This window comes from Mytilus edulis, chromosome 7 (assembly GCF_963676685.1).
Source record: "Mytilus edulis chromosome 7, xbMytEdul2.2, whole genome shotgun sequence".
In the NCBI taxonomy this organism is placed as follows: domain Eukaryota; kingdom Metazoa; phylum Mollusca; class Bivalvia; order Mytilida; family Mytilidae; genus Mytilus; species Mytilus edulis.
Window position 1 is genome coordinate 14,252,436 of NC_092350.1, and position 15,209 is coordinate 14,267,644.

General features: G+C 31.3%; 1 protein-coding gene across 1 annotated transcript; it reads right to left on the reverse strand.

The window, feature by feature from the left end:
- Window positions 1-309: 309 nt before the first annotated feature.
- Window positions 310-14,508, reverse strand: LOC139529992 (pyridoxal phosphate homeostasis protein-like). Its single transcript, XM_071326000.1, has 8 exons — window positions 14,318-14,508; window positions 8,600-8,701; window positions 8,089-8,124; window positions 7,252-7,327; window positions 6,561-6,695; window positions 5,860-6,002; window positions 3,734-3,832; window positions 310-1,726 (listed from the first exon to the last, which is right to left on the reverse strand). The coding sequence occupies exons 1-8, from the start codon at window positions 14,414-14,416 to the stop codon at window positions 1,511-1,513; spliced, it is 906 nt and encodes a 301-aa protein (XP_071182101.1). The 5' UTR covers window positions 14,417-14,508; the 3' UTR covers window positions 310-1,510.
- Window positions 14,509-15,209: the final 701 nt, after the last annotated feature.

A 15,209-nucleotide genomic window follows, 5' to 3' on the forward strand; every position in this document is an offset into this window, starting at 1 on the left:
TAAATTATTGGCAAAAATTGGCTGACATGGTTTTATCACACGAGAGTCGAGCAAAATTTGATTGAGGACAAGATGTACAGGTATTTATCAATTTTATTAAAAGTAAACCCCTATGTTTGTCCTGCTGCTCTTTGAGGCATGACAAAAACTAAGGTTAAATTGTAGAATTAAAAATATTAATTAATCAAAATTAAAAGTTAAAACAACTGCAAACTTTGAAATATTAACACACTAACAAATTAAACCCACACTTCAATTGTAAATATTTAAAAAAAAAATCCAGTATGTGTATGCCTTGTAACAATAAAGTTTTTATTTTACAGTATTAGAAATCATAGATTTGCAATATTAGGCATCTGAGCTTTTACAAACTCCAGGTGATCACTTATAATTCAAAAATATATATAAGTGCAAATGTATAACAATTGTAAACTTTTGTACTCTTAGGAAGACTGGGAAATATTTCAGGATATGTGTATACCCGAATTCAAGTTGTCCAGCTAAAACTATGTCTTATTTAAAAAAATCTGTAGTTTTTTCTTTGTAGTACAGATAAGATGACTTCATCTTGTATTTAAAAGTCTACTGCTTGTTGAGAATTCCTTCAAGAAAACATATGGAAAACATAATGATCCTACTTAGACTTAGAATGAACTTAGAGAAGATTTAAACTTGCAGGGTAGAACAAAATAATTAAACTTTTATTAAGAAGTTTTTAGATAGCACTATAAAATCAGTTCCTGCCTAGTAGTGCTGTTTTAAATGGCACTCATTGGCTCTAAGCACATGTGGCAGAAATAACAACTGTACGACAGAATTGACAACCTATATCATGTATATACAATTATTGAGTTCATTCATACATCTATTGGTTTTTAATATTGACTCTACATGGACTAGATCTATTAAATAAATTAATACTTTCTGTAAAGTAAAAATATAATTTAAATAAAATATGCCCTATATATACTTTTTTTCTCTTATGAAGAAATCATAATTACTGTTATGTATAACCCGTGTTGTCTTTTTGGTTGTCCTTATCCTTGAATAAAAAACCATCAATGAAATACTTTTGTTTTGTCACATTTTATAACCCAAGAAAACTAAATTTTGATAGCTTGGCTTATTGAGTATAGCATGACAAATTGATAAAATATTTGCTGGATTTTAAAACTGGTAAATGTGAGTGTCTCCCATCCCCAATGCACTCAAGACCAGCCCTAAGATACTCTGATTATAAAATTGATACAGATATGATTAAATTTTGAAAACCTAACGGTTAAATCATACAATGTATTCAGAATTTACTCTATAGTTTATAGTTTATATTTTCTTGAAGCGTATAACTTATTTTTCTCTTAAGATATTATTCATATGGTAAATATTTGAGTAGATTTTCCTCAATAAACAATATGCATATTTCTAACAGTTCTAAAGTTTAACATAACATGTATCAAACAATCTTTCAAAAAAGTTATAATAATTTCATTTCAAGTAAAATAGATTTGATTTAGATAGCTAGTTCCTTAAGTCTTGCTGTGTCATTCTCTAAAACCTCCTCTTGATCTGTTGCCTTGGTAATGTGTTGTGAATCATTGTTTTCCTGAAATTGTTGGCTTTCTTCCTCTTTTTCTTGTATTACTTCCTGGTTCTGTGATTGTTTAGGAGGATCTCTGGCTCCAAATATTGTACTCCCTACTCTGACATTGGTACTGCCAAGCTCAATCTGTTGGAAAGAAAAGCATATTGATGGTTTTGTGTAGAACTGTAAATTTTTGCATTGATTTGATGAGTTAGGCCCTTTTCAACTGATTTTGATAGTTTGTTCTGATGTTGTACTTTTAAACCAAAGTTCCAGAAAGTGGCACCTCAAAAAATGTTTAACCCCATCACATTCTATATGTGCCTGTCCCAAATCAGGAGCCTGTAATTAAGTGTTTGTTGTGTGTTTAGTTTCTTATATTTGTTTATCATTTATCTTAGTATGTTCTTATGTTGTGCCTCTACAGCACTGTCCAAGGTTTTGGGAGTGTTGCCACCTTCAAAAATGTTTAACCCCATCACTAGTGCCTGTCTTAAGTCAGGATACCTGTAGTTCAGTAGTCGTTGTTGGTTCAGATTCATGTCTGGCATAATTGTTTTGGTAAATTACTGTGTTATATATTAGATCCTTAGTTTTCTCAATTGAATTGTTTCCTATTTTTCATGTCAGGGCCTTTTAAAGCTGACTATACAGTATGTTTTTTCTCATTGTTGAAATCCGCACTATTGCCTGTAATTGCTTTCCTCAATTTCATTTGAACTTTGGTGAATATTTTTCTCATTGGCAATCATACCACATCTTTATATTTATATCATAAAAGAAGGTATGAAAATCTTTTCCGACTTTTTTAACCAACCCTCTAAACTCATCAAATTACTGCCACAAAATACTTACAGCATGTTTGTAGTCATGTGACATCCCAATACTGAGCTCTATATCCGCTACCAATAAATACTTACATCATGTTCTTAATCATGTGACATCCAAATACTGCGCTCTATATCCTCTACCAATAAATACTTACAGCATTTCTTAGTCGTGCGACATCCCAATACTGAGCTCTATATCCTCTACCAATAAATACTTACAGCATGTTCATAGTCATGTGACATCCAAATACTGAGCTCTATATCCTCTACCAATAAATACTTACAGCATTTCTTAATCATGTGACATCCCAATACTGAGCTCTATATCCTCTACCAATAAATACTTACAGCATGTTCATAGTCATGTGACATCCAAATACTGCGCTCTATATCCTCTACCAATAAATACTTACAGCATTTCTTAATCATGTGACATCCCAATACTGAGCTCTATATCCTCTACCAATAAATACTTACAGGCATGTTCGTAGTCATGTGACATCCCAATACTGAGCTCTATATCCTCTACCAATAAATACTTACAGGCATGTTCGTAGTCATGTGACATCCCAATACTGAGCTCTATATCCGCTACCAATAAATACTTACATCATGTTCTTAATCATGTGACATCCAAATACTGCGCTCTATATCCTCTACCAATAAATACTTACAGCATTTCTTAGTCGTGCGACATCCCAATACTGAGCTCTATATCCTCTACCAATAAATACTTACAGCATGTTCATAGTCATGTGACATCCAAATACTGAGCTCTATATCCTCTACCAATAAATACTTACAGCATTTCTTAATCATGTGACATCCCAATACTGAGCTCTATATCCTCTACCAATAAATACTTACAGCATGTTCATAGTCATGTGACATCCAAATACTGCGCTCTATATCCTCTACCAATAAATACTTACAGCATTTCTTAATCATGTGACATCCCAATACTGAGCTCTATATCCTCTACCAATAAATACTTACAGCATTTCTTAATCATGTGACATCCAAATACTGAGCTCTATATCCTCTACCAATAAATACTTACAGCATTTCTTAATCATGTGACATCCCAATACTGAGCTCTATATCCTCTACCAATAAATACTTACAGGCATGTTCGTAGTCATGTGACATCCCAATACTGAGCTCTATATCCTCTACCAATAAATACTTACAGCCATGTTCTTAGTCATGTGACATCCCAATACTAAGCTCTATATCCTCTACCAATAAATACTTACAGCATGTTTGTAGTCATGTGACATTCCAATACTGAGCTCTATATCGTCTACCAATAAATACTTACAGCATGTTCGTAGTCATGCGACATCCCCATACTAAGTTCTATATCTTCTACCTTCAGGTTACATCTTCTACATACGTCATCTCTACATTTTAATAATTTCTGAAATAAACAGTGGTTCCTTTTATTGCTCGCCGAGTAAACTTTAATATATTGAGATTTTTAGACATCTTTAAAATTGAGAACGGAAATGGGGAATGTGTCAAAGAGACTACAACCCAACCAAAGAGCAGACAATAGCTGAAGACCATCAATTTGTATGTATTCTATTTAAATTTAACTAGAGTTTACATTTTGAAATTTAAATCATAGCCATGATAACAAATCTTAATAAATCTGGGTTTTTTTTTGTATCGTAACTGAAAATAGGTATTAAATATGTGTTATTGCAAGCCATTGTTTTTCTTCAAAAGGTAAATATCAGCAATATTGCAGTGTGGTAAGTACATGTATATGCAATGTAATTCTAATACACTTACTATCAACTTCTGTAGACTGATTTTTTTAAAGTTGGGAAATCAAACACCTTTTTATTATTAAATTAGGTATTAGATTTACAAAAAATGATTTTAGGATTTTTCTACAACAGTAATTACTAAATTGAGTTATTATTGCCTATGTTTTACCATAGTCTATTTTTAAAGCAATTGCTTTTATGCCATCGTGTATGGCCATCTCTGTGACCCAGATCAGAGACTCCGCTATAGTTTTTTGTTAAACAGGCTCATGGTCTGTAATTTTTAAAAACCTATGTATGTTTTCTAATGCAATACATAGCTTGAAACTTTTAAAAAACGTTAGTGGATCTAAGAAGTTTAAGCATATGCTCTTATAGATGTATTTTTGTATTTAGGGGGACAACCATTTGACTATCAAAGAACATAGAAGTCAGAGTGAAAAAAAGTTCATTTTTATTCTGTTCTCTGCTGTTCGTACGATGTTTCAACAAAATATAGAATAATTTCAGTTGTTGATTTAGTATTGAAAATTTGAATGAATTATCTCCTATTAAATACGGTTTTATATGTTTAATTGGTGTTTCTTTAAGAGGTCAGGTGCTCTTGTTCATTCATAAAATTATCGTTCATTCATAAATTTATCGTAAAATCAAAATCTCTTCACAGGTTATACGTAGTGTCAAATGATTACCTGTAATCTAGAAATAGACAAACTTGGTTTGCGCAAATAATTTAGCTGAACGAAACATTTGTTAAAAACACATAACATTAAGTTTTCCTTTTTGTCATAACTCCGTAAGATTTATCAATTACTTTACTAATGAAATGGACCTGTCCAAAAGTGATGGATGCCAAGTTGGTCCAGATGAAGAGATATTAACAATTTGGAATTTTCTAGTTTCATAGATTGAAAAAAAGTACGTCCTTTTGGATAACATAATTTAAACTGGATATGCATGACAAATGTCAGATGAAACCATTATTCTCGGTTTTTTTAGTGGACAAGTCTACTATGTTTGTTGACATTCGACGGTCCACTGTGTTTGCAATTTTATTTCACATGCTTTCAAAATATTGAAGATCATTTTTCTCAATGTTTCCTGAAAATTGATATCAAATTAACGTAGAGCTGTTAGTTCTTGTTCGTATAATGAGGATTTAATGTCATGTTTGTTTGTGATGAACCGCCTATTCGTGTTGTCTCCTTGTGAAATATAAAACATATTAAAAATAACGTTCTGATCAATATGAAGTTAAAACCTTCTTACTTCTTACTAGACAACACTCCTGTCAAGTTTAATTCTTTATATATATGTAGATGAAAAATAAAAGTCCCCTAAACATTAACATGGCAGCAATTGCTTTTACAGCCTTTAAGGCTTTGATTTTGTATGGTTATAGGTCCCAGGTTCTCCTGACTAGTTCTGTCTATTTTCAAAGAATGCAATCAACAATTTAATCAGAACATATGGGTGTTTTTTATTTTTAGTTATATTTTTACAGGTTTAAGCTGCAAAAGTTGTATGCTAAATTAGATCTACAGAATTTTAAATCCCTGGTTTTAAGAACAATGAGCCAACAATACTAAAACATGTGGAGTTTAAAAAAGTTTACGATCCAATATGTCGCTTTTTAATAGTTGCAGGTAGGAAAGTTCAGTTACTAACTTACAACGAAATCTGGGTTGACACCATCGGCTAAACTGTGGTCAAATGAACCAATGGTCATTAATCCTTTGAACTCTAACTCAGTACATTTGGTACGGATAAGATTGACTAGATCAGAAACCTTTGATGTTGATACACCATTCTTATCTGAAAAATAGCAAAGAGATAATGGTATGAACATAAAATGTGTAGTTGCAATAAAACTAGTTGTTGCAGGTGTAATCCTTTTTATCATACCCCATCCCTCCCTATGCCTGTAATTCAAAGTATTGTAAACAGAAAGCAGGTCTCTTACACTACAGATCTGAAATGTACTCATACTTTGCAATTCATCACTGTAAATCTGCTGATCAAATATAAAGTCATTTTGTGTAGTTGTTCCTGGATAAAGTGTGACAGAAATATATGTTTCCATTCAATATATAGAATAAATAAGAGTTGCAGGATTATACCTAAGCTGATATGAAAAAAGACATTTTTTAAGCAATACAAATACCTGATCTGGCAATACTATATGGGTTTATCTTTTTGAATCATTGGCTGATCAAAGGGAACAATAGAATATCCATTGGAAAGCTGCTCCCAACCATGCCAACCTTTATGAACTTGGAAAACTACATTGAGAAATAATTTTCAAAAATCTTTGAAGTCCTTGCACAGTCTAATTTCCTGGTAATATTGTTGCCTTATTGAAACAAAACTTACTTTCTTCTCTACTCGTATTGACTTGAACAAGTACTTTTAACTTTTCTGTTTTTCCTGCTTTTTCTAATTCTTTGTTTAACTTCTTTGCTAGTTTCTCAGAGTGAACAGTTTCACACATATAAAGGTTTGGAATAGCTTTAAAGTATTTAAAGAAAAGATATTAGTTTGTATAATTACATGATATAAAAGTTCCAATGCATTGTACATATTTTATCTATCCAAGGTACAAGGGCAATAACTTAATAAAACACTTTTTTATGTAATGCTAACAAGATCATCTTCAATAAATCTAATATTTCAAGCATTTTTCACATATAAAGTTCAATAGCCAAATGTGCATGCTTCATAACAGTTCTTCTAAGCCTTTTTTGAGTTATCATGTTATATTCAGAAATCTGTAAAAACAATAATTTTTAGTGAATAATTTCCCATAATTTGGTAATGTAAAATCTAAAATATGTGATAGTTTTAATGAACTTATTTCAAGAGATATAAACCATGTCAACAATTCACAAAAGTTTCATGAAAATTTTGAGTCACCACATGTTACTGTCTAAATTGTTGACAAAGAAAGGAGACAAAACATTATACCATGATACTTCCCTGCTTTAAAGATGGGCATATAATAAACCTGACATCTTTAACATGCAGTATAAATATACCATATTTTTCATTGCTTAATATAACTTACCTGCTAGATTTTTAGCCTTATTGGTTTGTACATGCCCAATGAAATGCCATTTAATTTCTCTGCAAATGGCTTGGATCTGAAGAAGAACAAATGTGCTGTTATTAGTAAAAAAACTTCTTAATTTCGAGTCAGGATTTCGTTCTATGACCTGATAACATTTCTGACATTTTAGGTCAAGTCAGGTTCAAATATGATACATGTAAATAGGCATATTGTCAAATTTGAAAGCTTAAAGAATTAAACTTATCATCACCTGGTTTAAACTTTAATGAGTAACCTGAAGTGTGCAACATGTGGGTCAGGATCTGCTCTCCCTTCATGAACACATGAGATCAACCCTGGTATTGGTGGGTTTTGTGTTGCTCACTCTTATGTTTTCTATGCTGTTGTTTGGTTTGTTTTTTGTCATTTTCCTATTTTGCCATGGCTTTGTCAGTTTTAGGTTTTTTAGGAGGATTAATTTTTATGCTGTATGGGAAAAATTTCTTAATTTTATGATAATAAATCAGTATTAATGGATACCGCTAGTTTTATCTATTGAAATGTTTCATATTTTTCATGTCAGGACCTTCTACATCATGTACATGACTTCTTTAGCTGACTGTGTTTTTTTCCCCTCATTAATGAAGGCTGTATGGTTGCCAATAATTGCTTATATTAACATCAATTGAACCAAAGTGGATAGTTGTCTAATTTGCAATCAGGCCATATCTCCTTATTTTTACAATAATGTGAATCCATTATTTTAATCAGGCTCATTTCAGTCCCACTTATAGAGACTCAAACAGATAGAATCATCACTGACATCAGACAGAAAATTAATATAAAAGTACTTACTCTTGGGTGTTTTGTTTTTTCTTCAAGTTCAATGATCTACAAATAGATAAAAAAAAATACTTCACATGAATGTATATACATATATACAGTTAAGAACATGGTAATCTAGGATTACAAATAACATCATTGCCTAAATGGCGGTTTTATATTCTGTAAATTCAGAAATAATTGCAAGCTATTTCCTTAGTAAATACGCAAATAATGTGACAGGGTGAGTATCATTTCCTTATATGGCAGTTTTATATTCTGTAAATTCAGAAATAATTGCAAGGTTTTTACTAATGCAAATAATGTGTCAGGGTGAGTTTTGCAATAATCCCTAATAAATATTTAGCATTAATCCTACCGTAGTTATCAAAAAGATCAACTTTGGTAAGAAACTGACAATAGGTTTTGTAAGGTTTAATTTTGACTATATTTTAAAATGAAACCATAAGATAAGATAAGATATAATATTTCAAACTTGTGACCTTCATGAGTTGACCTTATACTTTTTAAATGTTATACATACATAATTTTCACCAAAATGTCTCTGACCACATTCGTATGCTGTAATAATGTCTTCTACTGGTTTGGTTTTTGTAACTGCAACAAGTCTCACATTTTGAGCACCCTTAAAAATAAGTTTCACTAGTTAAACAAATAACATGAATGAGACAATGTAATAATAGACAAGTGCAGTGGTGAAAAATAGCTACATACATGTATCATGTATATGTGGAGATATTGATAGCTAAAATAATAAATATAATCATGATAATAAAATACTTTCGAAATTCTTATCAACCATGTCAACTGGTTCAATTCATGTACAAATACATTTTCAAATTAATTCATTAATAGTAAATCATTATCAATTTTGATCATAGCTACATATGTATATATCAAGTATCTCTAAAATAAAAGGGTTGTTCTACCAATCTTCTTATCTTATGGGCAAATAACATGTCAAAAGTTAGCAGTTGACGATTACAATGGTGTATAAAGTTTCTGCAAGTCATAAAAACACATAATTAGTTTCATGATATATGTCTTTAACTAAGGCCGTGTTCACATTGACCTAAAAATGTAAACTCGGTGTTGTGTTAGTATAACTCACACATAAACTAAACACAATTACGTTCCCATTGATAAAACTCAATGTTTACATGTAGTTTAAATCATGTTTTTGTCTACACACAGTCGATAGTCAATGTAAGCCTTGTGTAGATTAATTATATAAGTGTACACAAAACTAGGCATTTAGAATATTAATTTCACCATGTATATTTTATAAAGAAGATAAGTTTTTTGAATAAAATTGCTATTTTTAACCATTATTAATAAAGTTATTTGCAGAAATATTTGTCTAAACTTGATATATTTATTTGTTATAAAAACACTTTACGTAGCTTTATTCATGTTTATTAGCCCCTTATCAAGACTAAAACATCATCATTGCAGAATACATAATCCATTTGAAAAGGTTTTCCTGAATCGACTGAACGTACAGAGAAATATTTGCGTCTGGTCTTTACTCAAAAAACGATTCACTCATAAATGAATTACTAAAAAAGTGTAAAGGGTTTTGTTTGTCTTGTATCTCAGATCCATTAAAATATACTTATACATGTAGATAACAACCAGATGCTCCGCAGGGCACAGCTTTATACAACCGCAGAGGTTGGACCTTGAACAGTTGGGGCAAGTATGGACACAACATTCAAGCTTGATACAGCTCTGAATTTGGATTGTGATTAAATAGTTGACACAGCATAGGTTTCTGACACAGAATGAATGTGGTCTAATGAACTTAAAAAAAAATTTGCTTTTGAGCAATACACTATGCTGCTGAATATTAATCTCCTCAAAAAAAATATTTGAAATTTTCTTTTCTGAAATCTGAAATGAGAAAAATTGTAACCCCCCCCCTCACACACACACACACAGAAATTATTCATATTAACTCCCCCCTCTCTTTTCCAATTTGTTTTCACCTCCCCTTTCCCTTATTCCAAAAATGATCTCAAATCAAATTTCTAATGGAGTTTGCAACAATAACTACTCATTTAAATACATTATAAAATATTAAAATATAAAATGACATACAGTCATGGTTAAAATTAATATCAATTAATAGTAACTTCTAAAAAAATAAATGGGGAATGTGTCCAAAGGGACAAAGATGATGCCCCCGCTAGCATATAACGTTATAAAGGGACATAACTCAAGAACTGTAAAAGTGAAGCTGCCAAAAATTGAACTTAACATGCTTAAACTGAGTTTAGAGGTAATAAGAATTATATACACATTTCATTTTTAGTTAAGACAAACTTAAGTTAAGAGAGAGAAACGAAAAAAATTAAGAAATTCTTCCATTTTTTTTACTTGGAAAGGGGCAGAACCCTAGAATGGTAATCAAAGTGATTGTAATCACTGAATGGTAAAGATTGCTTTAATTCATCAGTTGGTAGTAAAGGTGAATATTGCATTGTATATTGTATATACATGATATATAGCATTGATTTAAGTTGATTCAACTATTATTCTGGACAAAGAAAGATAACTCCAATTTTCAAAGCAGATTTCATAAAGTTTATGTGATTCAACAACCATTCTGGACAAAGAAAGATAACTTCAATTTATTGTCTTGAAACTACAAAAATGCTTGTTTTTGGCCCCTTTCTGGCCCTTTAATATTCCTAGACTGTTTGCCCCATAGCCCTTAAAATATATCCCAATCTTCTACTTATGGTATTCAACATTGTGGTACAATTTCAGAACAATTGAAATACTTATACACAGCTTATTGTGTTGACACAAGATAAATGCTGGTTTTGGGTCCCTTTGGGCCTCTAATTCCTAAACCTTAGGGACCATAACGGTTAACCCCCAAAATCAATCCCAAAGGATTGTGTTAAAATTTTGTTAATTTCTATTTACTTATACTAAAGTTATTATCCGGAAACCATCCGTCTTCGGACGACGCTGACGTGAAACCAATATACGAACGCAAAAATGTTTGCGGTCGTATAAAAACATTACTTCCTCTAAAATACTCCTTGGAGAAAAATACCATTGAAACAAACAGAAAAGATAGAAATGTAGTGATCCTTAACATCTCAATCCTTTTTCTTCGTCTGTAAGCACGCTGATGCACCCTGCGTTTTTTTAATGCGTTATCAAGACATCTTTAGTATCTTTAAACTATTGCAAATTATCAAAACGTTTTTTTATAAAGAAGCAACCACTTAGCATCAAAGGGGGAGGGGGGTCTGACTCAGATTTTTTTTCATGCGAACGTTTTGATTCAGTTTTTTTCGATGCTAGCAATCAAATTTTTTTTCAATATTTAACACTACCTAATGAAACTCTGGATTCAGAATAATTATTTTTTAATCATGTGTTAATCATCTGTCTGACCAGAATATTTCTTTATTTTTATTTTGAATTGCTCCACCCCCTTGAAGTCAAATGGTCGTTCCCTAACTGCTAGAAAAGATGTCCGAAATATTTGCATTCGGTTCTACGTAATGAACATTTAAATGACATATAGTTTAGAAGTGTGAACAAATCTTATGTACAGGTAATTAAACAAGGTGTATAGATGTGAACAAATTTAATGTGAAACCAGTGTACATTACATTAAACTAATTGTAAACATGTTTACTGTACATGGCGTTTGGTGTGAACACGCCTTATGCATCATCTCGAAAACCAGAATGATTACATATATATATATATATATATATATAGATCTATAATTTTGAAATTGGAGATTTGATGATTTAACATTTGTTTAAAAGAGGACAAATTTTAGAACCTTATCCTATTATCGATGTTTGATGAGCTTTCTATATACATGTATATGTTTACCTATTTTTAAATAATCAAATTAGTAATATTCATTTGATATTTGAGTAAACAAAGAGATAAATGCATTGTTTTTAGGATTTTCAGTAATCCATGGTAATAGTCTAAGGTGTAGAAGTAGTATGCAAATTTTTCCAATATCTGTGACATAGCCCTACTACTGCACAATTTGATGATAAGCCACTTAGATAACAAATTGATTTGAATTCAACTGTGGCAACTATTCCAAATAAATATGAAGTCTTGAAAGGCTAGTATATTTATTCAAATACTACCATTTCTCAAAGTTATCATGGTTAAAAAAAAAAAAGGAAAATAAAGGAAAGTATATACAGGTACAATAATTTTTTTTAATATAAAATAAAAAAAGTGACTGAACATCTTTTATTACTTATAAGAAGTGGTACACTGCCGAAACTACTAATGCCAAATCAACCAAGGCCAAACTGGGTGGGTTTTTTCACCACCGAACACCACTGCACACCACCGAACACCCCAAAAACACCAACCACTTTGAAAAACAAGAAAAACAGTGATACAAATGTATTAAACAATAAACATGATAAAACGATAAAATAAATTAAATTACGTTTAATTTAATTAATTTTTAGATTTATCATGTTTATATAGTATCATTTTGATGTTAAAGTCGATAATCGTGATATTCAATATAATCTTATGACTTGTTGAATTAATAACTAAACAGTCAGGGGACTTACTTAAATGAGTGATTTTCTAAATCACTGATTCAAGTAACATTATTTCCCTAAACTGCAATAAAGGTTGGAAGTAAGAGTTGTCTTTCTTTAATAATCACCTGTTTAAGTAGTACAAATTAATCACTAGAAGAAGTAATTTAATTTTATTGTTGCTTTAAATATAGAATACTAATGATCCAGGGACTAATTATGATGCTAAAATTATCAGAACCAACATCTGTGTTGTCTAGGATGACCAGGTCATTTCAGGTGATGACCTTGTACTGAATCTAGGATAATGACATAAAATCACTTGTTTAGGTATCATACACATGTACCTCAATTTCCTTCCAAAAATAACTTTTTTAAGTATCATTATTTTAGTAACCCCCACTAATTTCAACACCACCGAACATTGAAATTTTTATCGCATACAGTAGAATTTTATTACATAATCTGAAAGATGAAACCTTGAACTTTACAGGAAAAATACTGCCATTGCTGGGAAAAATCTGTTAAGAAAGTATCAGTTCATTATGTAAAGCCATTATTATAGCAATTTTGCAACTAAAATAGAATTTGCAGATAAATGATAGCATCAAAGGCATAAACCTTGCTACATAAAAGAAGCAAAAAGTTCTTTTTTTTCAATTTTATTAATGAAAAGATATTATTTAATATAAAATTGAGAATATAAATGGGGAACGTGCCAAAGAGACAACAACCCGACAATAGAGCAGACAACAGCAGAAGGTCACCAACAGGTCTTCAATGCAACGAGAAATTCCCACACCCGGAGGTGTCCTTCCGCTGGCCCCTAAACAAATATACATTGTATACTAGTTCAGTGATAATGAACGCCATACTAAACTCCAAATTGTACGCAAGAAACTAAAAGTTAAAATAATACAAGACTAACAAAGGCCAGAGGCTCCTGACTTGGGACAGACGCAAAAATGCGGCGGGGTTAAACATGTTTGTGAGATCTCAACCCTCCCCCTATACCTCTAGCCAATGCAGACATGGCAGAAAAGTAAAATTAAACCTATGTGTTTAAAATTTTGGTAAAACTACAAAATCACAATTTCTGTCAAAACTTTGAATTTGCTACTCAATTAAGTGATTTAAAAATCACTTATTTCAAGAAGTCTCCTGACTGCTAAAATTCTATCTTTAGGTCAAAAAACGATAAAAGACCAGCAATTAAATTTTTGGGGTGTTCGGTGGTGTTTGGCGGTGTGGGGTGGTGTCGGTGGTGAAAAGAATTACCGGGCCAAACTGGCTGAAACGTCTTGTTTACGCGGTCGCAGCATATTTTTTAATTTTTATTTGGAATAAGTAATCTTAATAAAAAAAAATGTTGTCTTGTTTCTACTCTTCTTTTCGCTAAATTTTTCATCTTTTTGCTTGTTGTCACTAATTAGTGAGACCCTGTTTACGTTCATTTATCACCCTTGAGTCTTTCAAGACCTGTTGTTTTGTTCATAAATATAGACCAATTCTACTGTCACCAGGAGCATCTTATTAGCATGTCCACAATGAGGGGAAACTCAGGATATCCTTATAAACATGCACCATTTCCATAAAATAAAGTTCAATATTCTGCTTGTTATTAAATAAACTTCATATCATTGAATTTGTTGTAAAAAAGTACGCAGTTTTTTAAAAGTTTTTTTTACCTCTGTTTTCTTTGATATTTGATTCTGGATATTTGCATTTACTGTTTTCAAAGCTGTCTGTATACTAGAAGTCGATGCCATCCTTCGTATATTTATCATTTTCCATTACAAAACAATCAAAAGTAGTAAAAAAAATCTCAAGTTAGTTACAAAATCTACGGGAGGTAACTCTTGTTATATAATGCATAGAAAATGGTCCATAGAAAATGAGTACTGCAGAACCGAGTTCGTTTTTTTACCGGTTTTATGTATCTTTCAGCATACAAGGCTATGTTTAAAGATTAAATAATTATAAACGACAAAGATGCGAAAGATAATGAACCGATCATGTGACTTAATTCTAAATAGTCTCATTGATAATCGTAAAGGTCACCAAGACTAGAAAACTAGAAATTTGAATTTTCTTACTTTCTTAATTTTCTTATCAATTTGGGAACCACAAATAAAAAGCGCTTTGGGGAATAGAAAGTTGATTCAATTTGACATAAGGAAATAATTATGATGATTAATTTGTCAATGGATATCAAAAATACACATTAATAAAAACAAGTAAACATACACTGAACCAGGAACATAATAATATTTTATATTGTTAATTTGACAGTGCAAATATCGTCCTCAGTGGCGATTTCAATTTAGACAATATTGACTGGCCATATTCATCAGCAATACCTAGCAAACCAGATCCTTCTCTTCATCAACACCGATTAAACATATTGCAAGATCACAACTTCTCACACTACACAGTTAGTTGACAAACCAACAAGAAATGACCTCACACTTGATCTACTGTGCATGTCAAATCCATCCCTAGTAAACAGAGTAGAAACATTACCACCACTAGGAGACCATGACATAATTTTCTGTGAAATCAACCTTTCCCTCTCGAAAG

Bases quoted from the DNA above. Each gene is read 5' to 3' on its own strand.
- LOC139529992 (XM_071326000.1), bottom strand. From the start codon at position 14,416: ATGATAAATATACGAAGGATGGCATCGACTTCTAGTATACAGACAGCT. The intron at 8,125-8,599 runs GTATGTATAACA...ATCTATTTGTAG, and splicing joins GACATTTTGGTGAAAATTAT to ATCATTGAACTTGAAGAAAA. The intron at 6,003-6,560 runs GTAAGTTTTGTT...GCTATTTTTCAG, and splicing joins CAATACGAGTAGAGAAGAAA to ATAAGAATGGTGTATCAACA.